Genomic DNA, 25,457 nt, shown 5'->3' on the forward strand with positions numbered 1-25,457 from the left:
AATACAGACTGTCAGTGGGTTTGAGGTGTCATTACTGAAGGAAAATGATTGATTCCTTTCCTAATCACTCCTTCCCCTGTGTACATGTTCACGGTGACACAGATGAGACTGACTGCACCCAATTTATTTACTGTAATTTCATTTCCAGCTCTTTGTCATTGTCTGTAATCTGCAGGACTGTGCAAACATCTTAGGCACACGTATATAGCTAGACTTTTGCACGGAACTCTATTTGTCAACGTGGAGCAGAGAATGAGTTTGTAAATTTGGCAGGAGCAAAGCATGTTGGGAATGGTGAGGGTGGAGTGCTGCGGGATGGGTGTAGGTCAGATGGTAGGGAGTGCCAACACACCCAGCCCTGAGACACCGGGCAAGGTTGTTTGATTCCAAACAATTGCTTTATTGATCATTATGGAATGTCTGTTGGTTGCTTCCCGCACCCGTTCCTTCCCCTTTCCCTTCTCCTCTTCCTTCCCCTTTTCCCAACCATGATCAATTCTCCCTGCCGCCTCCCTTCCCGCTATCAGTCGGCAATAGTCAGGTTCATCATCACTCTCATATCGTATCATGAAATTTGTTATTTTTGCAGCAGTACAGTACAATATATAAAATTACTACAGTATTAGGCACTCTAGCTATATATACTGTATGTGCCTCAGACATTTGCATAGTTCTGTATTACTGTACTATGGAGTAACTGTTCATTAGTTTATACTTTGCCACAGTTATTGCCAGATTTATATTTCTGCTGTTTAGTTTTTCTACCTGTTTTAGGGTTGGAGGGGTGTGTGTGTTTGTGTTGGAGAGTAGAGGGATGCCCACTTAGAACGGAGGTGAGAAATTTCTTTAGCAAGCAAGTGGTGAATCTGTGGAACTTGTTGCTACAGGTGACTGTGGAGGCCAAGTCATTGGGTATATTTAAGGCAGAGGTTGATAGGCTCCTGATCAGTCAGGGCATGATGGGATACAGGAAGAAAGCAGAAGATTGGGACTGAGAGGGAAACGGATCAGCCATGATGAAATGGAGGAGCAGACTCGATGGGCCAAATGGCCTAATTCTGCTCCTAGATCTTATGCAGTTAGACTTTTTAAATGTCAGAGCTGCAGCTCAGCCACTATTATGTGCAGCATTCCTTCATGATTGTTAACTGCTTCATTGGATGGTAACACAGTGCGGGGGGTGAATTGTCCAAATTCCCACACTGTGTTGAATTGGCTTTGCTTGTGCACTGCGACTAATAAACTTGGCCTCAACCCTGGGACCGGTGCTTGGATTCAAGCCTCCTTATCGTCTCTCTGTCGTGCCCACCAGGGGGATGTGGTTTGTGGTGGGGGGGGGGGGGGGGGGGAGGGAGGGAGAAAACGAGTGAGAAAGTGACAAGAAAAGTAAAGATTTAATGTCTGAGGTAATGGGTGTCCTTGTGACCATGGCTTTTGCTGCTGTTTGCTTTAGTGAAAACCTGTTTGTTTAATTTAGTAGAGCATGGCCTAACTGCACTTCTTTGCGGGAGTCTTCACGGTTCTTGGTAATTGATGTGTGAATAGGGGTTAAGTTTAAGTGCACAGCACCTTGCTTTTGAATTGGACTTATGGCCCTGATAGGCAATGTGGAGGGGTTGTGGGGTGCAGAGTTTGATGGATTCAGCCGTTTAAAATTGGCTGTTCAGTTGTATTCGGAGAGCAATAGTTGGTGTGCATTGCTTTCTGAGGCTCTATAGTTGGAAACCCTGTGTCAACGTGCCCAGAAGTCAGAGGCCTAACGTCTGCAAGTCCACCGATGGGGTCAGAGTCCCGTTGTCTGTGTGTGAATGTGTGGGAGGGAGGATAGGGACTTGATTTGCTTTTGTTTTTTTGCTGTTCGTGTTGTTCAGCTGAACATTGTGGGCATGTTGGCACTGGAATGTGTGGTGACGCTTGTGAGCTGCCAGAGTGCATCTTTAGGTTGTGTTGGTTAACACAGGCTATTCATTTCAATGTATGCGTGATAAGTAAATGAGTCTAAATCTTGATCTTCCTTACACAAGAAAACCTGTAGATGCTGGAAATCCAAAGCAACATGCACAAAATGCTGGAGGAACTCAGCAGGGCTGGCAACAACTGTAGAAAAGGGTAAGCAGTTGACGTTTCGGGACAAGACCCTTCATGAGTCCTGATGGACTCCAGCATTTTGTGTTAGTTTGGATTTCCCGCATCAGCAGATTTTCTCATGTTTGTGACTCCACTAATACCAACCCCTGGCTGGCACTTCTCACTCTCACCATTATCTGTGTAAGAACTTACCCCTGATATTTCCTCTGATCATAACATTATGCCCCCTTGTATTAGCTGTTTCTGTCCTTGGAAAAATTCTGACTGTCCACTCTATCTGTGCCTCTTCTTAAACACCTCAGTCAAGAAGTAACAAAGTGAGTAATGCAAAGTAAATCCCAGGAATTTAATGATAAATTAAGAGATGACAAAGATATTAATAAGGTATTTTATACCAGTCTTCCATGTGGAGGATGCAGGTAATGCCCCAGAAATTACAAAAGATCAGGAACAGAAGGGAAAGAGAAATATGGGGAATATTGGTCAGCGGAGAAGTGAAGCAAATTGTTAGCAACACACAAAATTCTAGTGGAACTCAGCAGGTAAGCAATATCTATAGAAATGAACAAACAATTGCTGCTTCAGGCCAAGGCCCTTCATCAGGACTGAAGAACTAAATTGTTGGAGCCAAGCGCTAACTAATCTCTGGGGTGTGATGGACTACATCACACTGTCTCAAAAATTGGCTAGCTTAAGAGTTGATGCATTGGCTTTAATTTTCCAAATTTTCTTTCATTTTTGGGAAGGCTCTAATGGAAGGAAAGTGCAGCTCCCTTATCAATGATCAACTTTATTTGCCATATACATTTACCTGTATGAGAAGAATTTGCAGTGGTGTGTTGGCATGACATGTGACAAAACAACATTCAACAACTAGAAGGTCAAGTTAGAGGTTTAAGAATGGACATGGAATAAAATGTGCATAAGGGCCACCGTGTATTTACAATGTAAACAGCTTTATAAAAAGTGGTTTAAAGTGTTCGCAGTGGGTAATGGTGGGGTGGGGGAGGAACTAACTAGAAAATTGATCAGATTAACTGCCTCGGGGAAGAAACTTTAAAATGACATTATTGTTGCCAATCCTCTACTGTCAAGATGAAGCCACACTCAGGTTGGAGGAACAACACCTCATATACCGGCTGGGTAGCCTCCAACTTGATGGTATGAACATTGACTTCTCTAACTTCCGTTAATACCCCTCCTCCCCTTCTTACCCCATCCCCAATATAATTAGTTTTTTCCCCCCTCCTTTTTTTTCTCCCTTTTTGCCCATCACTCTGCCTGTTCTCCATCTCCCTCTGGTGCTTCCCTCCCCCTTTCTTTCTCTCTAGGCCTCCCGTCCCATGATCCTTTCCCTTCTCCAGCTCTGTATCCCTTTTGCCAATCGCCTTTCCGGCTCTCAGCTTCACCCCACCCCTTCCGGTCTTCTCCTATCATTTCGCATTTCCCCTCCCGCTCCTACTTTCAAATCTCTTACTATCTTTCCTTTCATTTAGTCCTGACGAAGGGTCTCGGCCCGAAACGTTGACAGTGATTCTCACTACAGATGCTGCCTGGCCTCCTGTGTTCCACCAGCACTTTGTGTGTGTTATTGTTGTCGTTCCTTTTTGTGCCTTGTGATGCATTTTTTTGCCATTTCCATTGCATTTGACTGCTTTTTACACGGCCAGGCTGCTAGCTCGACACTCAATCCAGCATGGATGGAAAGCGTGCAAGGAGCCAGCCGGATTCGAACTCAGGACCATTCTCTTTGAAGTCTGGTGCTGATGCCATTACACCACCAGCAGGCTGAAAATGTTGCTATGTTTTTGTATTAATAACCCTATAGCACTTTCCAGAAGGGAGCTTTTGCAGTGATTTGTCTTGCTCTATTTTTTTGTCCTGGACAAATGCAAGTTCTGTTACAAGGGAGGAAGGAAGAGCAGGAACCTTTGGACTGCTTAAACACATGTCTATGATTGAGAGAAAAAGATGTGTGCTGTTAATGTTATGGGAGGAGATTTTGATAAATTCATGACAAGTGGGCAAAATTCAGCATGGTTTTGTGAAAGGGTAATTGTCTGACCAATTTGTTGGGGTTCTTTGAAGATGTGCTGTGGATAAATGGCAATGGATAGATGCACCAGAATTTTCAAAAAAACATTTTTAATAAGGGTTGTATTCAATTTAATTCTAGAAATAAAAGCTCACAGTATATGAGGTGACATTGCATGTAGAAGATTTGACTGGCTAACAAAAAACAGTAGGCAAAAGCTAGTTGTCTTCTGGTTAAGATAGTACAAATTGTGTGCCACTGACGTTAGTACTGAGGTCATAACTTTCTATAATTTTTAGAAATTGCTTCAATGAAGGAAGCAAAGATATGGTTGCTAAATACACTAGCACAAAAAAGCGCACAAGTAAGTTGTGAAGTGGACATAAAGAGGCAACAACTGGTAAATGATGTTTTTCTGATACAGTGAAAAGCTTACTTGCCAGCCATCCAAACAGATCATACTATAAGTAAATCAAGATAGAACAAAATGAAAACTCAGTGGAATGCAGTACCTAAAGAGTTGCAGTTACTGAGAAAGTGAAGTGCAGGTAGACAAATGGCAATGGTCATGATAAGGTACATTGAGAAAGAAAGAGTTCAAAGTCAAAGTACATATATGTCACCATATACAACCCTGAGATTCATTTTCCAGTGGACATACTCAGCAAATCTATATAGTGACTATAAAAGAATTGATGGAAGATCAACTAGAGTGCAGAAGACAGCAAGCTGTGCAAATGTGAATATAAATAAATAGCAATAAATAAGTAGAACATGAGTAGAGTTCTTAAAGTGAGTTAATTGGTGGGGCGAGTGAGTGTAGTCATTCCCTTTTATTCAAGAACCTGATGGTTATGGGGTGATAACTGCTCTTGAACCTGTGGTGAGAATCCTTTGGTTTTTCTACCTTCTCCCTGATGGTGAGAAGAACGTGGCCTGGTGGTGGAGGTCTCTGATGGCAGCATTTCATGTAAATGTGCTCAATGGTTGAGAGGACTTTACCTGTGATGTACTGAGCTGAATCCATTAACTTTTGTTGGATTTTCTGTTCAAAGGCACTGGTGTTTCCATACCAGGCAGTGATGCAGCCAATCAATACTCTCTCCACTACACATCTTGTAGAAGCTTGTCCGTTTTAGGTGTCATGCTGAATCTCTGCAGACTCCTAAGGAAATAGAGGCGCTGCCGTGCTTTCTTCACAGTTGCACTTCCATGCTGGGTCCAGGACAGATCCTCTGAAATAGAAACATCTCGGAATTTGAAGTTCCTCATTCTGGTACAAGAGCTCTGTTCAGGAGTCTTTGAAGAGCAGGATAAAGGCTGTCCTTGAGCTTGGTGGCGTGCGTTCTCATGTTATTGTATCTTCTGCGCAATGGAGGAGTGGAGAAGAGTGACTGGGCTGGGGAGGGAACCTTGATTATGTTGGCTGTGTTCCTAAGGCAGTGGGAAGTGCAGACAAGCATCTGGATATGAAAAGGATACAGATCAATTGAATGGGAAAATAGAGTATAATATGGGGAAATGTGAAATTTTAGCAGAAAAATATAAACTATGTCTAAATGGTGGGAGATTGTAGAGCTCTGGAATCTGGTAAACAAGAACATTAACTGTAAGGTTAGTTTATTTGTCACACGTACATTGAAACATAGTGAAATGCGTCACTTGCATAATAATTTGTAATGTGTTGGGGGGTGGGAGCCTACAAGTGTCACCATGTATCTGGCACCAATTTAGCATGCCGACAATTCACTAATCCTAACCCAAAAGTCTTTTTTTTTGAGAATGTGGGAGGAAACCAGGTACGGCAAATGATCTGGAAAGCTAACAGACTGTTACTGTTTCTTGCAAAAGGAATTTAATGGAAAACGGTGAGGTCATGTTTCAATTATAGATGACACTGGTGAAAATCCGCATTAGAAGTACTGTGCACGGTGTCGGAATCTTTAATGGATGTGATTGTGTCAGAGCAGTTTTACAAGACCGCTCCCGGAATGGGTAGATTGCTTTGTCAAAGAGTTTGGCAGGCTAGTCTTTCGGCTACTGAACTGGATAGTGTGAAAGGACTTGACTGAAATATTAGATCTTGAGAGGTTTTGCCAGGGTGGATATCGGAAGGATATTTTGTCCTGTGGGAGAACCTGGAAATAGGAGTTGCTGTTTAAATAAGGAACCCTTTATTTATCACAAGCTGATATTTTTATTGAGTTGCAAGACCTTGAAACTTCTCAAAGGATAAAGGAAGCATGGACTTTGGATATTTTTAAGGCAGAGATTGAGTGGCCACTTTATTAGGTAAGAGAATGGACCCCAGTGTGTTGTCTGCTGCTGCTGTAGCCCATCCACTTCAGGATGCTACATGCTCAGTGTTCAGAGATGCACACCACTGTTGTAACACATGGTTATTTGAGTTATTGTCACCTTCCTCTCAGCTTGAACCAGTTTGGTCATTCTCCTCTGACCTCTCTCATTAACAAGGTATTTTCACTTATAGAACTGCCACTCACGAGATGTTTTGTTTTTGTTTTTTGCATAATTCTCTTTAAACTCTAGAGACTGTTGTGCGCGAAAATCCTAGGAGATCAGATTCTGGGATACTCAAACCATCCTGTCTGGCACCATCAATCATTCCATGGTCACTGCCACTCAGATCACATTTCTTCCCCATTCTGATGTTTGGTCTGAACAACAACTGAAGTTCTTGACCATGTCTGCATGCTTTCATGCACTGAGGTGCTGCCACATGATTGGCTAATTAGGTATTTACATTAAGGAGCAGGGTACCTAATAAAGTGGCCATTGAGTACTACACAAAAGTCTAAGGCAAATGTGGGGGAAAAACAATATGTAGAGTGAAGATGCTTTCAAAAATAAATGAGAAGTTTCTAAACATCAAAAATACCTATAAAGAGCAGTAAACAGTTTTTCAAAAAAAAACTAAATAAGATCGGTATTTTGTGCGACCACACTTTGCCTTTACACCATTCCGTTTTATAAGAAAATTGGCTGGTAAGTTGTTCCAAGCATCTTGGAGAACTTGCCACTGTTCTTCTGCAGACACTGGCTGTCTCACTTCCTTCTGCCTCTTCAGGTAGTCCCAGACAGCCTCAAAGATGTTGAGATCTGGGCTGTGTGGAGGCCGTACCAACTGCTGCGGAGTTAGTTCTTCATTTCACTGACGATTATGACCTTGGCCGTATGCGGGGGTCCTGCTGCAGAATGAAGTTGGGACAGATCAGACGCCTCTCTGATAGTACTGCGTGATAGCTAAGAGTCTGCTTGTACTTCTCAGCATTGAGGATTCCCTTAATTATGACCAGATCACCAGCTCCATTTGCAGAAATGCCACCCCAAACCTGTAGGGAACCTTCGCCGTGCTTTACCGTTGGCTGTAGACACTCAACCGTGTAGCACTCTCCAGCTCTTCTATGGGCAAACTGCCTCCAGTTTGAGTCAAAAATGTCAAACTTTGACTCATCAGTTCAGAGCACTTGCTGCCATTGTTCAGCACCCCAGTCTTTGTGCTTTTGTGTGTAGGTGAGTTTAGAGGAGCTTTTTGGCAGCAACTCCTCTATGAAGACTACTTCTGATAAGACTTCTCCAGACCATAGTGGGGTATACTTGGGTTCCAGGGGTTTCTGAGTTCAGAGCTGATAGCAGTGCTGGACGTTGGTTTGGCATATCTCTCATCTCTTGCACTCCGTTTCCATGGCTGGCAACTGCATTTCTGGTCCTCAACATTGCCCGTTCCTTTGTGCTTTGGAAGAGCTTGGACAGTGCATCTTGAAACTCCTGTCTGCTGCAAAATCCTTGCTTGTGACAGACCTTGCTGATGCAGGATAACCAACTTGTTGCGATGCTCACTGTTGCCTTGGTGTAAGAATTGGTATTAAACTGTCACATCTGTTCCACCCTTACTGTTTAGTTTGGTTGTCCTTCGCCCAGTTAGATTCCTTCTACATCCATTTCTGTTTCAGTTAATCAGCTTAGTTCATTCAACTCATTATATCATTGATTATTAGCATCTTGTTTGTTTATCTTTGTTTAATCGTGCACTGGACTATGTGCCTACAAAGTAATCAAGTTTTTATTTGAAAAGTGGTCTGTTATTTAATCTTATTTTTTAAACAAAATACAAAAATTTATCTGTAACATTTATTTTTTTGGAAAATGAATGGAAATCTAAAACTTGCTATTTTCTATTGGTACACTAATGCAGCAGACAAAAAACATCTAAAACAAAACTTGTATTTTAAAAAAAATCTAGGGTGTCCAAGACTTTTGCACAGTACTGTAGATTCTTGATTAGTATGGGGTTGAAAGGCTACTGTGTGTGGAGAGAAATCTGAAGTTGAGGTTGTGATCAGATCAGCTAATATCTTATTAGATGACCCAGCAAGCTTTGAGGGATTGAATGGCCTCTTCCTAATTTGTATATTTAATAACATGGAACCAATGTGATCCATCTACTTCCTCCTGAGCACAAAGTCTCAAAAATGCATGGCTTTGAAACTGTAACCGCATTAGTGTAGGAATGAGGGGAAAAAAAACTTGCCCAATGAAATTGGGAGAAATATGTCCCATGCAGTAACAAGCAAAATTGATCGGAGTTCGCATATCCATGTCTAAAGCAGTGACCCTGAAGGAGCTCAGAGCCTCCTGTGTGTGTTCTTCGTACTGCACGGCTGTTGAAAACATCCCCACTGAGGTTCCTTCTACGCCTTCCTAATTTTGTTTCTCTGTGGAGTACCTGGTATGTCGGCCCTGAACCACAGCCAACAGTTTGCTTGTATATCGGCTTTCATTCTGTGACCTTACTCTTGAGGGGAAGAGGCCAACTTCCTTAACCTTGCCTCATAACTTAAATTCTTGATCCTCGGAATAATAATTTTGCTCGATTCTCGACTCTCTCAAGGGTAATGGTATCTGTTCTAATATCAGATAAATAAAAATGTGTAAAATATGGCCAAAAAAGTGTTCTTTCTGTAATAATCATTCACAGGATATGAATATTATTGGTGAGGCTGACATTTCTTACTTATCCTTGCTTGCTCTTCAGTAACTTAGCGGTCAGCACAATTGGTTTATGGTGCCACCAATCACCGGTTGAGGCTCCATTCCTTCCGCTGTCTGTAACGAGTTTGTGTGTTCTCTCGTGACCGTGTGCGGCTTTCCTCCCGGGGCTTTGATTTTCGCCCACGTTTCATAGACACAGGGGTAGCGTTAGTGAGACGCTTGTGGGCTGCTCCCAGCACATCATTAGCTATTTGGGCGTTGACTCAAATAACACACTTCTCTGTTACTTTCAATGCATAGGTGGCAAACAAAGGTAATCTTTAAAGAAACAAAGCAGCTTGGTGGACCATTTTGGCGGCAAAAAGCATCGGCCAAGTTTTACACGTCTGGAGCCTCACCTACACCAGATTAGATTAACAGTCTGCAAACTTTGTTGTGTATTTAATATTTCAGTAATCTGTATGTGTGTGTATATTGAATGCTTAATCTATAGATATCCATATTGATTAAACATTCTTGTTTGTTTAAATAATTCGCTATGGTTTTTATGTATAAAAACGTGAATTGCATACGAAGTCATACTATTTTGACTACCTTGTCTTCCTTTGAATTAGTTTAATGTTTTGAAGTTGGAGAACAGCACTTTGTATGTTCCACGTGAACATGTACATATACAGTACATGTTAGTGTAATGCCTGTACTAGAGCCAATCCAATGGATGTGCTTTAGATTAGCATATTACTGCACTCCATTCCCATCGTCCTAATGAGACTTCAGCTGGTGGTTTGCCAATGTACATTTCCATCCTTAGTTTACCTTGGCCTGGTGGCCAAGTACAGATAGTTGAAGCTTCACCGCAGACGGGCTGTGGTCCTGGGGCGGCGTGTGGGATGTTAGCTTGTGGGCACCTGGAGAGACCGTGGACTATAAGGAGGTTGTGTTATTCCCCATTTTGGAGTTCTGTTTAACCTGTGCTACTCAATGGTTTGGCAGAGAAATGACAGAATTCCTATGCTACTTCCTAAAGCTTAAGCTGTTTGCTCAGCAAAGAGTAAGTATGCAGGGTTTTGTTTTACTGGATCCTAGAATATCCAGGGGGATGGCTGGCGCTAACCCAGTGGGCCGAAAGGTCTGCTTTGGATCTGCAGAACTGACCCCAGAAGGTCCAGAGGTGAGCTCGGGAAACTCAAATCAATAGGCTGCTGTCTTACTGTAGTTCAAAAGAAAAGCCATAAGGAGACTTTCATCTGCTCCATGATAGAGCTAGTAGAATTTAGGCTTTCCCAATTCCAGATGCTGAAATCTGGAGCAAAAAAGCAAACTACTGGAGAAACTCGGTGGGTCAGGCAGCTTCTGTGGAGACGAGCGATAGTTGGCGTTTTGGGTTGAGGACTTGGCCTGTATAAAGAGGTGAGAGGGAGGGATGAAGTAAGTGCTAATCATTCCCCGGATCCGTCCTGACTGAGCTTCTCAACCTGAAAAATTGCTACTCCCTCTGCCTCAACAGATACAGTTTCATTGGCAGTTTACAATTGAGGCACTTCCCTTCACTTATCTGGTTTATCTTTCCTGAGAAACTCATGACTCAGTTGTGATATCTTGCTGCTTTTAGAGATTAGAATCCTTTTTCGTGATTGCAGAAGAGTTAAGTGAATCCATCAATACTGAACTTGTTGTTCACAACTTAATTTCAAAAGGGGTATTGAAAGCCTGCAGAAACACAAAACAAGTAAGCATTTGTGTTATATTTTGTTCTTTTATTTTTCACTCATTCTCTTCTTGTCTCTGTTGTGGTGAGTGTGGTTACACAGAAGGCACTTTGAACTTTCCTTTCTCAGTCTAGCCTTAGCCAAGACTGACAGTTTAAAAATTATTCCTTTTTTAAATTATATTCAACTGTGTGGTTGCACGTGCAATTTTTGTCAGCTGGATTTTGCCTTACTTCCTACATTCAGCATTCATTTGTGGACTCTAAAGAAAGAAAAGCTGACATCTGTATCTGCATCTGATCCTCCCTAAACTGCTTACAAGCGAATGTTTTTTGAAGCGCAGTTGTATGGATTGTCATCCAGAAGACGATTTTGAGGAGGCGGATCTGCACAACTGTCTGTAATGGCGAGATTATATGCGGTTAACGTCGATGACTGAAGGGACAAATATTAGCCTCCCCATCACTGATGATCTGCTGTGCAGTCACATGGAATCTTTTTCATCCACCTCAGAGGGCAGACAAGGTTCAAAGTAAATTTCTTATGTGTCACCAAATAATACCCTGAGATCCTTTTATTTTTTGCAAGCATTCACAGTAGAACAAATAAATGCAATAAAATTAATTTGCAATACAGTACAATCAATGTGCAATTGAATCAACCAGGTTTAGTACCTTGTTCTGAAAAAAAGAGTCTCTCTGTTGATGGATACTGCATTGGCTTAACGTTACACTGGAGAGTTGGCAGACTTAAACCCACACTTTCTGACTGGGAGCCAAGCATGCTAAGTGTGAGAGACAACTGATACTGTGACAAATGATGTGACCTGGTATCTCAGTCTGGAACTGAGACAGTGGTGCACTTCAGATGGAAAGTTATTTGACTGCCTCGTTGGGTTGGATCATATGACACTTCCTGTCTTTCAGATCGTGCCATTGTTCTTTTGATGTCATTATGAATCACAGAGCGGCCAAGACCTGACTTTATTCTCAGCTTAATCATGGAGTACTTGGTTGAAGTTAAAGCAGAGATTTACCATCAAGATGAGGCCACACGCAGGTTGATGGAGCAACACCTTATCTCTCGCCTAGGTAGCCTCCTACCTGCCGGCGTGAACATTCAACTCACAGACCTCTGTTAATACACCATCCCTATCTATAATTTTAGTCTGGTTCTCTTTCTCTCTCTTTTCCCCCCTCACTATAATCTCCCCCCAGCCCTAACTTGCTTTCTCTTTTATTTCCCATAATCCTCCACCTTCCCCCTAGCCCATTTCCCTTCAGCCTATCATTTCCCAGCTCTCTACTTCATCCCTCCCCCCCACTTCTTATCCCCCCTCGACCACCCCATGTTACTTCACTCCTGATGAAGGGTTTCGGCCCGAAACGTCGTCACTACCTCCTCCCATAGATGCTGTCTAGCCTGCTGAGTTCTGCCAGCATTTTGTGTTTTTATTTAAAGCAGGGATTGTGTGCTGATACCTTGAAGGATGATTTGGGCCCATAATTGTCGTATTCATAGTGAAAAGTGCCATCTAATTGATTGCCATCTAATGAGCAATGTTAACCAGCCTTCCAATGCATCGTTCTTGTGGGCTTTGCAATGAGGAGTTGAGGCTTTCTGGGAAGCAGGAAAGCCCAACTTTTTTCAATGCTAAATCTCTATTGTGCCCAACTTTAGGGGAAAAGGATAACACTCAAATACTTAAATGAACCTTGCTACCATCCTGCGTATTGCAGTTCGTTGGGTACATTAGGGTGATGTGGTATTATAATGTTTAGTGCAATGGCTTGAGGTGCCAGCTGAGAGGCTGGCGTTCAATTCCTGTAGGTCTGTAAGGAGTTGTAACTTCTCCCTGTGACCATTTGGGCTTCCTTCAGGTGCTCTGGTTTCCTCCCACATTCCAGGTTAGGGTTGGTGAGTTGTGGGCACGATATGTTGGTGCTTGAAGCATGGCAACACTAGCTGGCTACCCCCAGCACATCCTCATTTATTTGATTTGACACAGTGATGCATTTCACTGTATATCCAGTCCTGTACAAAAGTCTTAGACACATATATATACAGCTAGACTTGTGCACAGTACTGCATTTGTCAACGTGGAGCAGAGAGCAAGTTTGTAAACCTGCTGGGAGTGAAGGATGTTGGGAATAGTGAGGGTGGAGCACCATGGGAAGGGTGGGGGACACGTGGCAGTGAAGGAGTGCTGGGGCCGGGGGGGGGGGGTGTGGTGCAAGTGCAGACACACCCAGCCCCAAGACAAGGTCATTTGATTCCAAACAATTGGCTTATTGATCATTACAGAATGTGTCTCGGGTGCTTCCCGCTCCCTCCCTTCTCCCTTCCCCTTTTCTCAACTATGATTCTGCTCTCCCTACCTCCTTCCCAATATCAGTCCACAACTGACACCCATATCAGAATCAGGTTTATCATCACACACACATGTCATGGAATTTGATTTTTTTTTGTGGCAGCAGAATAGTGCAAAACAAAATTATTACAGAACCGTGCAAAAGTCTTAGTCATCCTAGCTCATATATACCTAAGACTTTTGCCCAGTACTGCAGATAAGACAAATAAAGTTCATCTTTACCTTTTTACCTTCTGTCTACAAGCCTTGGGGTTTATTTCTCCTCAGACTTAATAAGATTGCTCTTGCACTTGATTGGTTTGATTATCACAAACAATATTTCCTTATTTGAATGTGCCAACCTGACAGTTTTTTTTTCAGGAGTTCCTTTCTGTGTCCATGTCTGTGGTTGTGACTGAAGCCTAGCTAAAAGCATGTTACGCTCTTTTTGTTTTTGGTAAATGTCTGAAGCAGAAGGAACATCAAGTGTAGCCGTTCCTTTTGGCCACAGGCACTGCATGTGAATTAAGTATTTTCTGTAAAAAAAAAGGCGTTCATTGTGCTCTCTAAATTAAGAGCACAAGTGAAAGTCGAGAGCATTGGAACTTCCTTCATTAGCTCTCCAGCTTGCTTACCCTACGTTCAAACTACACTTTAAAACGCTTGAGTATTATCATTTCCGTTCCTCTGCCTGGCAGGTTACTCAAATCATCGTTTTCAAATGATATTTAAAATGTTACTTTCCTCTTGATTTCTCTTGATTCCTCTTTCCTCTGATTTCTCTTTCTGGTCCATAATTTTCATGTCAGAGTTTTAATGTAAGCCAAAACAGAACCAGAGATGGCATAAATCTGAGGTAACAGCAGGGCACCCCTGAGGCTCTATAAGGCATTGGTCAGACTGCATTTGGAGTATTGAGAGCAGTTTTGGGCCCCTTTTCTGAGGGGTGCAAACATTGAAGAGGGTCCAGAAAGGGATAATGAAGCAGACTTGATGGGCCAAATGGCTGAATTCTGCCCTTATGTCCTCTAGTCTTTTCACGTCAGACTTTTAAAGGAAGCTAATGCAGAACAGGAAATGGTATAAATCTCTGCGGCAACAGCAGGGCACCCCGAGATGACTCAAGGCTATTTGCCACTCAGATTACATTAAGAGCTATTGTTCGAGCCAGGGAAAGAAATGATGCAGCGGCTGATTAATGAAATCCTGACGCTGTCTCTCATCTGAAGTTCAGGAAGCAGTGCTTTGTCAACAAAGGCTGTTAACCGGTTTATTTTATGAGTAGGGTGGAGGAGATTAGGAAGTAGAAATGACTATGAAGGGAAAGGGAGAGTGCTGTTCTAATGAGACATATATTTGACACTGTTCCAATGCGTGGTGTTCTCTCCTCTCCTGAAGAGGATGCCCGTTGCTTCTTTGGTTGACTTCCACAGTGGGTGGCAGCAGGCAAGTCTGTTAGGTTCATCTGACTCTCCAAGGCCAAACTTGGAGCATCCCAGTAGACATTGGCAATCCAAGCCTCTTATCCCAGATAACCTGGTTTCTCTGAACAACTTTGGCACAAATCCGAGTATTGAGTACGGGGTTGGGATATAATGCTGAAGTTATTTAACATGATGGTGAGGCAGTTTTGGATTATTGCGTACTGTTCTGGTCACCTAACTACAGGAGAAATTATCAACTTTCTGGTCAAGGTGGCACCTGTGTACAATGCTCCTATGGTCGGCATCTTTTGGCTAGACCATGAAGCCTTTTATTTCACTTCTTTTATGTCTTTTATGTTTGTTTGTTTTTTGCCTCAGATGTGACTCTGGGACTGCTGGAGCCTGTGATTTGCTGTTTGGAAATTGGGTGTTCCAGTGCTCTGCAGACTCAGGGGATTCCTGGAGGCAGAAACCTGTGATGAGAAGGCTGCAGGATGGGGTGCAAGCCAATGTTCGGGGAGGGGATATTTGGGGGCTGATGATCATGCTCCCTTTCTTTTCTTTACTTGGTTTCATGGCTACCTAGAGAACTGAAGAATTTCAAGTTGTACACTTTGTTAATAAATAAACCTTCGAATAAGCTTGAAAAAGTGCAGAGAAAATTTATATTGGTGTTGCCGGGACTCGAGGACCTGAGATAGAGGAAAAGATAAATAGATTGAGACATAATTCCCTGGATCATAGGAGGAGGGGAGATCTTGTCGAGCAGGGGTTCCCAACCTGGGGTCCATGGACCCCTCGGTTAATGTTAAGGCTCCATGGCATAAAAAGTTGGGAGCCCCTGTTGTAGAGCTGTACAAATTAAGGGGTATAGATAAGCTATACACGTGCAGGATTTTCACATGAGGGCAAGACTAGAATGAGAGGTCATAGGTTCAGGTGAGAGGTGAAGTATTGAAGGGGAGTTTGAAGGAAAGCTTTTTTTCTCAGAGTTGTGAAACAAGCTGTCAGAAGAAGTGGTGGATGCAGGTTCAATCCCAACATTTAAGAGAAGTTCTGATAAGTTCAGGGATGAGCGGGCTGTGGAGGATTGTGGTCCAGGTGTGGATAGATGGGACGAGGCATGATGAAACAAATTGCCACAGACCAGCTGTGCTCTGGTTCCCTTTCGAGCATTCCGTTTCTCAGTTTTTATTTTTTTCTTCGCACAGTTTGTCTTTTGCACATTGGTTGTTAGTTGTTATGTGTAGCTTTTCATCAATTCTGGTGTATTTCTTTATTTTCCTGTAAAGGCCTGAAAGAAAGTGAATCTCAGGGTAATCTATGGTAAGATAATGTGAGGTGAGGCTTCTGTCACTCGGAGTTGACCATGGATATTGTGTCCTAGCTGTCTAGGTACACAGGGCAGTAGGATATGGAGAGCAAGCTGTTGCCCATGTAGCAAGCTCCCCCTCTTCATGCATCTGATGAACCCAAAGGAATGGTACAGACTGATGCAATTTGGTACCAGCAGCATCACTGGAGTTGCCAGTCAGTGTTGAACTCAACGTAGGCTTGCCTTAGGGACTCCAGCTCTGGATTTTTCCCTCTTGGTTTACTCCTGAAGCCTTCCCCATGAATGGCTATAGCCACAAGGCAGCGGAGGTTTGATGTCAGTTCCCCTTCTCCTAGATGATCTGCCAATCTCAGCTGACGAGCCCCATCTGCCACAAGTAATTGTTTTTAAGGCACCAGTGATCCCCTTTGCCCCTTCTCCTGTCAATAGAACTGGTTCTGCCGGGCTTAGTAGCTAAGCCACATGTGAAGGCCAGGAGCTGGACTTGGTTGTCAGAGGCACATGCCATTGGGAGCATTTAATAGGTAGTGGGTGCATGTCCCCATTACCACCCCCAGCTATAACAACCTTAAGGAACATAATCTATTTTGGTAATCAATTTACTATGATCTTCTGTGCTCTAGTACCGTATGACTCTAATTTCACCAGATGTACCTCCCGACTTTTACTTTAGTCATTCTACTGTAGGTGTTTACATTTAAAGGAGGTGTATAAATGTAAGATGGAGATATTATAGACAAACCTGATTCTTTATGATGGGATTTGCTAACAAACCTTTAATGGAGATTGTTTTAACAGAGTTTGGAGCCTTGGCTGGTTTCTTGTCTTCTCCAAAGCCTGATGATCTTGACCAAGTCTAGTACTGTTATGTTGAGACCAATCAACTTATCATACCTAGTACCTTTTATTCTATTTGTTGCCACATGAATTAGTGCTGCCACATCAGACCATATTATCTTAGTCATTCAAAGAAGGTAGGGTTGGTAGACTGTACAGAAACTGCAGCCTGTTCTGTTTCTGAAGAAAAGCTTGACGTTCAGTGAGAAGCGTCTAAACTTGGGGCAGTGGTGGGGAGGGGAAGAAGTCATGTGATCATAGTTGAATCATTGTGATTAAATTCCTAACCCATGCATGGTTTATGGCTAAATGTTACTGAGTAACTTTGACTTAAAAAATAACTTGCCGTGTTTCCTCTTGTTCCAGCAGCTTCTGTCATGAAACTCACACCAAATCAAGCACCATTGTATGTAAGTAAGACCTTTTTTTATATAAAGAAACAAGACTTAAATATTCCCTGGAGTCTGAAACTGTTGTTTAATACTCTGGATGATTCTCTAAGCATTAGTCAGCTCTTTTACAGCTCTTGTGCTGTAAATACCATTGCATAATGTGTTTGGTTATTTTATCATTGTTTCAGTAAAGCACCAGGATCAGGGACTGACATTCTCTTTCTACTCGCTGTTAGCATCCGAAGTGAAATGAGGTTCGGTAGTCTTCGAGTGGGCAACAGCCAGAAATTGCTCAGACTCAGAATTAGTTCTCAGAGCAACACATGCTGGAGGAACTCAGCAGGTTGGGCAGCATCTAGAGAGGGGATTACATAGTTGATGTTTCAGGCTGAGATCCTTCATCAGGAATGGAAAGGAAGGGCGGGGGGTTGAAGCCAGAATCATTTTTTGTGTGTGTGTGTGTGTGTGTGTGTTGGTGTTGCTCTGGATTTCCACCATCTGCAGAATCTCTTGGTGTGCACTCAAAGAATCTAGCAAAGGCAGAGGGCTGAAATGGAATCAATAGTCATGATTGCCATCATGGTTTCAGAGAACGGTATCTGGCCTTTGACCCATCTTGCCTGTGCTCATGTCATTGTCCATCTGTGCTAATCTCACCTCACCTTGTGTCCTTCAGTCGAATCATCCTCTCCCCCTCCTCTTCTCCAGGAACACCAAGAGCACCCTTTCTGGAGGTAAATAAAGTGCTCTCATCCAGGCAGTATCCTGGTGGGTATCCTGTGCTGCTGGGGTGGAATCTCTTGCGTTTAGGGGAGAAGGTGTATTGTTAGAGAATATTAGGAAAGGTTTTGTATGTACATGCACTGTAGCTGACCTTCATCCTGATGACATTGGCTTAATTTGTCACATGTATATCAAACAGTGAAATGTGTTGTTTGCATCACAGTCTGATGATGTTCTGGGGGCGTGCATAGCGCCAACATAGCGTTCCCATAACTTAACCCTAACCTGTACGCCTTTGGTATGTGGGAGGAAACTAGAGCACACAGAGGAAAGCCCCACGGTCATCGGGGGAGTGTAGAAACTACTAACAGACAATGGCAGGAATCGAAACCTGATGTGTGATTGCTGTAAAGGTTTACGTTAACATGTCGCCCATTATGATGAGCATGAAGAAAAGAATCACACAAAATACTGGTGGAATTTAGGTTTGGCAGCATCTAGGTGAGACCAGGTAAGGGGGTGTGGCATGGCTGGTATGAGAAGCTGCAAGGTGATAGGTGGAAAAGTTAAAAGGCTGAAAGAGAAATCTGATGGAGGACAATAGACCCATTTGCACTCATCCTATTGCCCCCACCTTTTCCTGGCTTCCTCTCCCTTTGCCATTCTTGATCAAGGGTCTCATCTGAAATGTCAACTCTATATTCATCTCCATTCACCTCAATAGATGTTGCCTGACCTGCTGAGTTCCTCCAGCACTTTGCGTGTGTGTGTGTGTGTGTGTGTTGGTCTGGATTTCTATCACCTGCAGAATTTAGTGTTTATAATCTGCCGAATGTCTTGTGTCAAAGAAAAGTGGTGATTGCTGTTTCTACCCTTTATTAGCGCCTCTTCTCAAGAGGGAACTTAATCAAATGGTGGCACAGTTTAAGGGAATGTTTTTGTATTGGTTCGAAGGTTGGCTGAAGCAAAGCTGCTCTGGCGTGGAGCTGACTTCTAATGCCTCATCCAGTTGATTATTATGTTACTTGGTTATCTGTTGCTGTGTGAGTGCAAACATGTTCAGCTATTTACCCTCTTGCATTCAAGCCAGAGTAACTAGGGGTGGTCTTCATGTTGGCATTTCTCAGTGATTAGAGGCGAGACCGGGCTGTAGTTTCATTTTGTGGTGAGATGGGCGGGGACTGGCTCTCTGACCTCTGACCCCAGCGGCAAAGTGACTAATCACACTGTTTCTACTGCAACCCAGCTACGACGTTGTTAGGTCGAGGATATTGGCCAAATTTTTAAAAATATAAACACGTAAACACAAGATGTTCTGCAATTGCTGGAAACCCTGAGCAACACACAAAACGTGGGAGAAGCTCAGCAGGTCAGGCGGCATTTATGTAGGGGAATAAATAGTCGATATATAACGCTTAGACCCTTCATCAGGACTGGAAAGTAAAGGGGCATGTCAAGAGAATGATGGTACCTGGGATCATCGCTGGGAGGCTTGGACATGGAGATGGAAGCCCTGGGTAAAATCTGTTTTTGTTTTGATAAAAGAACTCTGCACGAAATGTCACCTGTTCATTTCCCTCTGTAGATGCTACCTGACCCACTGAGTTCCTCCTATGTTTCTCCAGATTTCAAACACCTGAAAAATCAGAAATAACATAAATTTAATAAAGGACTATTTTCCAATATTAAATTGCCAATTGGTTTATTACTGTCACATGTATGGGGAGACCATGAAAACTGATTTGCATGCCATCCATACAGATAATTTTATCCGTCAATACATGGAGCTAGTACAAGGAAAAAGCATTGACAGAATGCAGAATAAAGTGTTACAGTTACAGAGAAAGTGAAGAAAGGCAATAAAGTATAAGGAACAAAATAAGGGTGATTATGAGAAGTGTCTATCTAATTGTGCTAGGGGACCATTCAATAGTCTGACAACAGAAGGGTAGAGGTTGTCTTTGTGTTTGGTGGTACGTGCTTTTGGGGTTTTGGATCTTCTGCCAAATGGTTGGTGGTGGGGGAGAAGTGAGAATGTCTAAGTAGTCTGGGGTCTTTTGATTATGCTGTCTGCTTTACCAAAGCAATGAGAAGTATAGATAGGATCTATGAAGGGCAGACTGGTTTCCATGATAGACTGAGCTGTGTCCACAACTTTGCAATTTCTTGTGGTGACATGCCAAGTGGTTGCCATACCCAGCCATTTTGCATTATTATACACAAAATAAAATCTGCAGATGCTGGAAATCCAAGCAATGCACACAAAATGCTGGAGAGACTCGGCAGGTCAGGCAGCGTCTACGGATAAGAGTATTGTTGACGTTTCGGGCTGAAGCAGTCCAGCCGAAGGGTTTTAGCCCGAAATGTCACCAATTCTCTCTTCCATAGATGCTGCCTGGTCTGTTGAGCTCCTCCAGCATTTTCTGCATTATTATACACCAGTTCAGATGGAAGTAAAGTGTTAATCAAGTTCAGACATTCATGACAAACTAATCAAAGGATCTTTCAAAGTCAACGTGTTTCCAAGTCAGAATGATGAGTAACTTAGAATGGAGCCCGCAAGTGATGTGGCTCCACATGTCCTTGCGTAGATGTGGTATTGAAAATGATTGGACGTGATCATAGGGTGAGACTGATTTCCATAATGTGCTGAGTTGTGTCCATAACTCTCCATAGCTTCATGGACTTTCAGACAGAGCAGTTGTCACACCAAGGCATAATGCATCTTGATAAAATAGTTTCTACGGTGCTTCTATAAAATCTAAAGGTGGTTGGTTGTCAGTTATCAGCTTGACAAACAGCAGAAAAATCTACAATGCAGGCCGTTAAATCTTCCCAGCCAAATCTGTTCTCTGTCTGCGTCCCTCCCCGAGGTTTGTTATGTTGAACTCTGTCAGTTGGCAGTTGCTCTCACCCTCGGGGCCAGCAGTCCACCCCAAAGCTCCCTGTGAATGCACAAGGCTTTCAGCTGTTAGCTCAGTTTGCCAAACACTCTGAAGAGCTCCCACTTGCTCGTTTGCATTTACATTCCACGGTATTGACGGCCAAAAGGCTGGGCTTGCTTCACCTGCCAATATATTAACTGGCGTCACTTCACAAGGACAGATCTACAATTTATTTTGTCATCTGTTGATCAATGTATTAACCAGTCTAGTGGGAAACTGAGCAGTTCTGTTGTCATAGTGGGATTGTGCCAGGTCTGCTTTATTGGTTACTGATCAAGAACAGTTATTCTGTCTGGATTTCTTCCTGTACTATGTCTAGATGTGCAGCAGCCCATTGTAGTTTCTTCACTGTGTCGTTCAGCTGTGATCCGTTAACTCATTCCTGACCTGTGCGACGAAGTTCTGCGCTGATCATCTTCCCAACTAAGTTGATGGCAAGATAGATAGATAGATACTTTATTCATCCCCATGGGGAAATTCAACTTTTTTTTCAATGTCCCATACACTTGTTGTATCAAAACTAATTACATACAATACTTAACTCAGGACAGGAGGGGGTTGGTTGTGTTACATTTTGCAGAAGGTTTACATTCAAGATGTAGGGCAGCATTATATGGAAAGGAATAAAGAATCGACATTTATTATCAAAGTAGCATACAACCCTGTGATTTTAATCAACTCTACCAAATGTAGAGTTGATTAGAATCACATGGCATATCTGTGAGGTATGTGCTCTGCCAGGAACCTTGGTGTAATTTGTTATAGAGTTATAAAAAAAATCTTTGCCAAACCATTTAAGCTACCTAATCCCATTGACCTGCACCTGGACCATGAACATCCATACCCCTCCCATCCACGTACCTATCCAAACTTCTCTTAAACGTTGAAATAGAATGGCATCTGTAGAGAAGAGTAAACAGTCGACGTTTCGGGCTGAGATCCTTCATTAGAGTGCATGTACCTGAAATTCATTTGCAAATCTATGTCATCAATATCAAAGGTTTGTTTGTTTTCAGAGGAGATTATCTGGACCCCAATGTTTTCCTCTCCTGTCTGTTAAGTATTTGTAACTGATATTTCCCCTCTTAGGATCAAGGAAATGACTGATGAATAAATAGACTGAATAAATATATGAAACTTCATTCTGTTAACATATTCAACTTTATTTGATTCATAGTCATCCCTGTCTGGCTGTGCTGACGTTATGATTATCAGATGCAGATGCTCAATGGAAGGGTTCCTTCTGAGGGATGGGGAAAGAGTGATGGCTCCTGGAAAATGGTTACTTGTTGATTTGATTTTGTTGTGCAATGTCATTGCGAGCTTATTATGATGAATGTCTTTGTGCACATTTGGGATTGTGAAGAAGGATGTGAATTCCAGTATTTTGGTTTTTGTGTAATTGTTCAGTGTCAGGGTAACAATTTCCACCCACCCCCCTCCCAGTATACCAAAGAATAGAGCATCCTTTTTCTCCGAGAGTGAGGAGATTTTTCTTAAGTCTCTTTTTGGTGTAAGTGAAGATGGAGAGAGTGTGGTAAGGTATATTACTTTAGACTGATGTTTTGGGACTGTACAGGTAGTCCTAAAGGTCTGATGCTATATATCTGTCAATTTTACTATTTTGCCACTTTTTTTCATTTTTCTGAAAGTTTTCCACCTCAGCCACACAATAAACAGTTTTGCCTTGAATGTGCTATTGCAGCCTTTTGTCTGATTTTTAAAGTCCACACTTTATAAGGGCACAAGGCCCTCAGCAAAACCCAATGGTGTGACAACATTGCATTGCAGAGAACAAACTGCAAAAAACACCAAAGCCACGTGTGTGTGTGTGTGTGTGTGTGTGTGTGTGTGTGTGTGTGTGTGTGTGTGTGTGTGTGTGTGTGTGTGTGTGTGTGTGTGTGTGTGTGTGTGTGTGTGTGTGTGTGTGTGTGTGTGTGTGTGTGTGTGTGTGTGTGTGTGTCTGACAATGCCATGACATTCTTTGCTCATATAGAGAACTTTTAATGACCTACCTACTCTACACCCCATTATGCCACTGGCGTTTAGGGCAACAATGAAGGTCGCCCATCTCTGGCTGTTCATGTCAGTAGCTTGGTTTTCACTACTGTCAATCATGGAAGTCCCGGGTTGAGACTCAGGAATGCCATCACGCTTAGATGCAGAAGGATTCTTCATTGCTGTTTCATAATTTTCTTTGACCAGTCAGGGTTGCTAGCCTTGAGCAAACCCCGAACCTGGACTGGTGAACCACTCTTAGTCTGACCTCTACCCCTTTGATCTGTTCAGTATGGGTGACCCTACCAAGAGCCAAAGCAGAAAGCCCTGACTCCAGCCAACATAGCTCTCCGGGTCATTGAGGCACGCAAACCTCCAATCTCTACGACAAGTTTATCCTCCTCTTGGAGGAACTTGTAATGAAAGCACAAAAAATTTTCTAGTCAGTATTTAATTATTTCAAGTTATGTTCTTGCACTTGAGTTTAATTTGTTAATCCTCTTTCACCAAGTATGTCTTGGATCTCTCTTAAAACCAAGCTTAGATTTGGCTCCCATTACATAAGTAACACAAAGTAAATTGCTTCTTGTGCAAATAAGATATAGGAGCAGAAGTAGGCCATTCGGCCCATCGAGTCTAAATCAAATGTATCTCTATAAATGCAACTTCAGGTGGCAATGCCTCAAAAAGGCGGTATCTGTCATTAAGGACCTCCACCACCCAGGACGTGCCCTCTTCTCATTACTTCCATCAGGGAGGAGGCACAGAAGCCTGAAGACACACACTCAATGTATTAGGAACAGCTTCTTCCTCTCCAACATCAGATTTTTGAATGGTCCATGAACCCTACTTCATTATTCCTCTTTTGCACTGTAATTTATTTTCTGTAACTTATAATCATTTTAATGTCTTGCACTGTAGGTCAATTGTTTATTCCCTGCTGTCTGACCTGCTGAGTTCCTCCAGAATTTTGTGTGTATTACTTTGGATTTCCAGCATCTGATGAATAAGACACTTATAAAGAGAATAGTTGCGCAAAGCTGATGATGCTGCTTTGGTAAAGCAGACAACACAGTTCAATCCCCCCCACACACCCCAGACATTGGCTTCTCACACTTCCATCAGGTAGAAAATGCGAAAACCTGAATGCTATACCATCAGAGTTATGGACAGCATCTCTCCCACTATTATAAGACAATTGACTGGTTCCCTAATATGAAAGATGGACTCTTGACCTCAATCTATCTTGTTATAGTCTTCCACTCTATTCGTCTGCTTGCACTCTACCTACTCTAACTGCAACCCTTTATTCTGTATTTTATATTTTATTTTTATTTAGAGATACAGTGCGGGTCAGGTCCTTCCGCCCACTGAGACGACGCGCCACCCAGCAGCCAACCACTTTAACCCTAGCCTAATCACAAGATGATTTACAATGACCGATTAAACTTATAAGCGGTGTATCTTTGGACTGTGGGAGGAAACCAGAGGATACAAATCAAAAGAGAACCGGAGCCATGATATGTTTTGTGTACTTAGTTTTTCTTCAATGACGTGTGGCCATGTGAGTGGTGACATAAAGACTGATGCCATTCACATACTTATATAATACATAGTGAATTATGTAAATAAAGTATGCTTGATCAAACAATATATTTAGATAGATAGATAGATACTTTATTCATCCCCATGGGGAAATTCAACATTTTTTCCAATGTCCCATACACTTATTGTAGCAAAACTAATTACATACAATACTTAACTCAGTAAAAATATGATATGCATCTAAAATTGCAATATTACTCAAATATTATTGAAATATTAAATACACAACGCTTCTCCCTGCTTGGCTATAAACTCCAACTCAATATAGAATGCATCCCAACTCAAATTTTAAATTGACCCATTCAAGACTAAAGATTTAATTACTGTGGAGGATTTCTTACTCTTGTGAGATGACACCTGTCTTGACAAAGGGGTCACTCTACTTGGCAGGTGAACTTTGTGGCTGTAAAATAATCTCAGTTTCAGGTGCCTCCTCTGTGATGGTTGTAGGAATTGATTATTGGGTTGCAGGAAGTGGTTCTGACAGCTCCGGGCTCCTTTCTTCTCCAACAATCGACTCTGCTCTCAACCGATTAATGTGAGATTTTTCTCAATAAATAAATGAGCAAGTATAGTGTATTTTTGTGTTCTTTATTTAATTGGATTCTCTTTATCTAGTTTTAGAACTTAAGATCTGATCACATTTTAGGTCTTTTTTTTGCAGAAGTAGAGAGAATTTACAGGTTTCAAAACTTTCAAACACTACTACTTACACGCTTTGCTGAAATGTTTCCCTCCAGAAAGGTTTGCAAGAATATTCTATATACTGGGCAGTGGGTATTGATCTACTTACAGTATCAGGTTGATGGTGACCTTGAAATCACCTAACTCATCCTTCTTGGCTGCTGGGACCACTGACATTGTCCATGGGCTCCACTCAATCTTGGAAAGAATTCCTTCAGCCTCCAAGCGATCTAGCTTTATAAAATTTGGGTGTGGCATTTTCAATTAATACTATTTTACTCTTGATATATGAGTTTTCCTATGTCATCTTTGAACACT

General features: G+C 42.3%; 1 protein-coding gene across 7 annotated transcripts in view; it reads left to right on the forward strand.

The window, feature by feature from the left end:
• akap13 (A-kinase anchoring protein 13) overlaps positions 1 to 25,457 on the forward strand; it is a 554,439-nt gene that overhangs the window by 124,325 nt on the left and 404,657 nt on the right. For 6 of the 7 annotated variants that reach the window (XM_073032598.1, XM_073032600.1, XM_073032601.1 and 3 more), the window contains exon 3: positions 17,159 to 17,202. In XM_073032598.1, coding sequence (XP_072888699.1) covers positions 17,170 to 17,202 — 33 coding nt within the window. In that variant the 5' untranslated portion in view covers positions 17,159 to 17,169. The remainder of the gene's footprint in view (positions 1 to 17,158; positions 17,203 to 25,457) is intronic. The other variant, XM_073032599.1, reaches the window with a different exon arrangement.

The sequence above is a fragment of the Hemitrygon akajei genome, chromosome 30 (genome assembly GCF_048418815.1).
Source record: "Hemitrygon akajei chromosome 30, sHemAka1.3, whole genome shotgun sequence".
Classification (NCBI taxonomy): Eukaryota; Metazoa; Chordata; class Chondrichthyes; order Myliobatiformes; family Dasyatidae; genus Hemitrygon; species Hemitrygon akajei.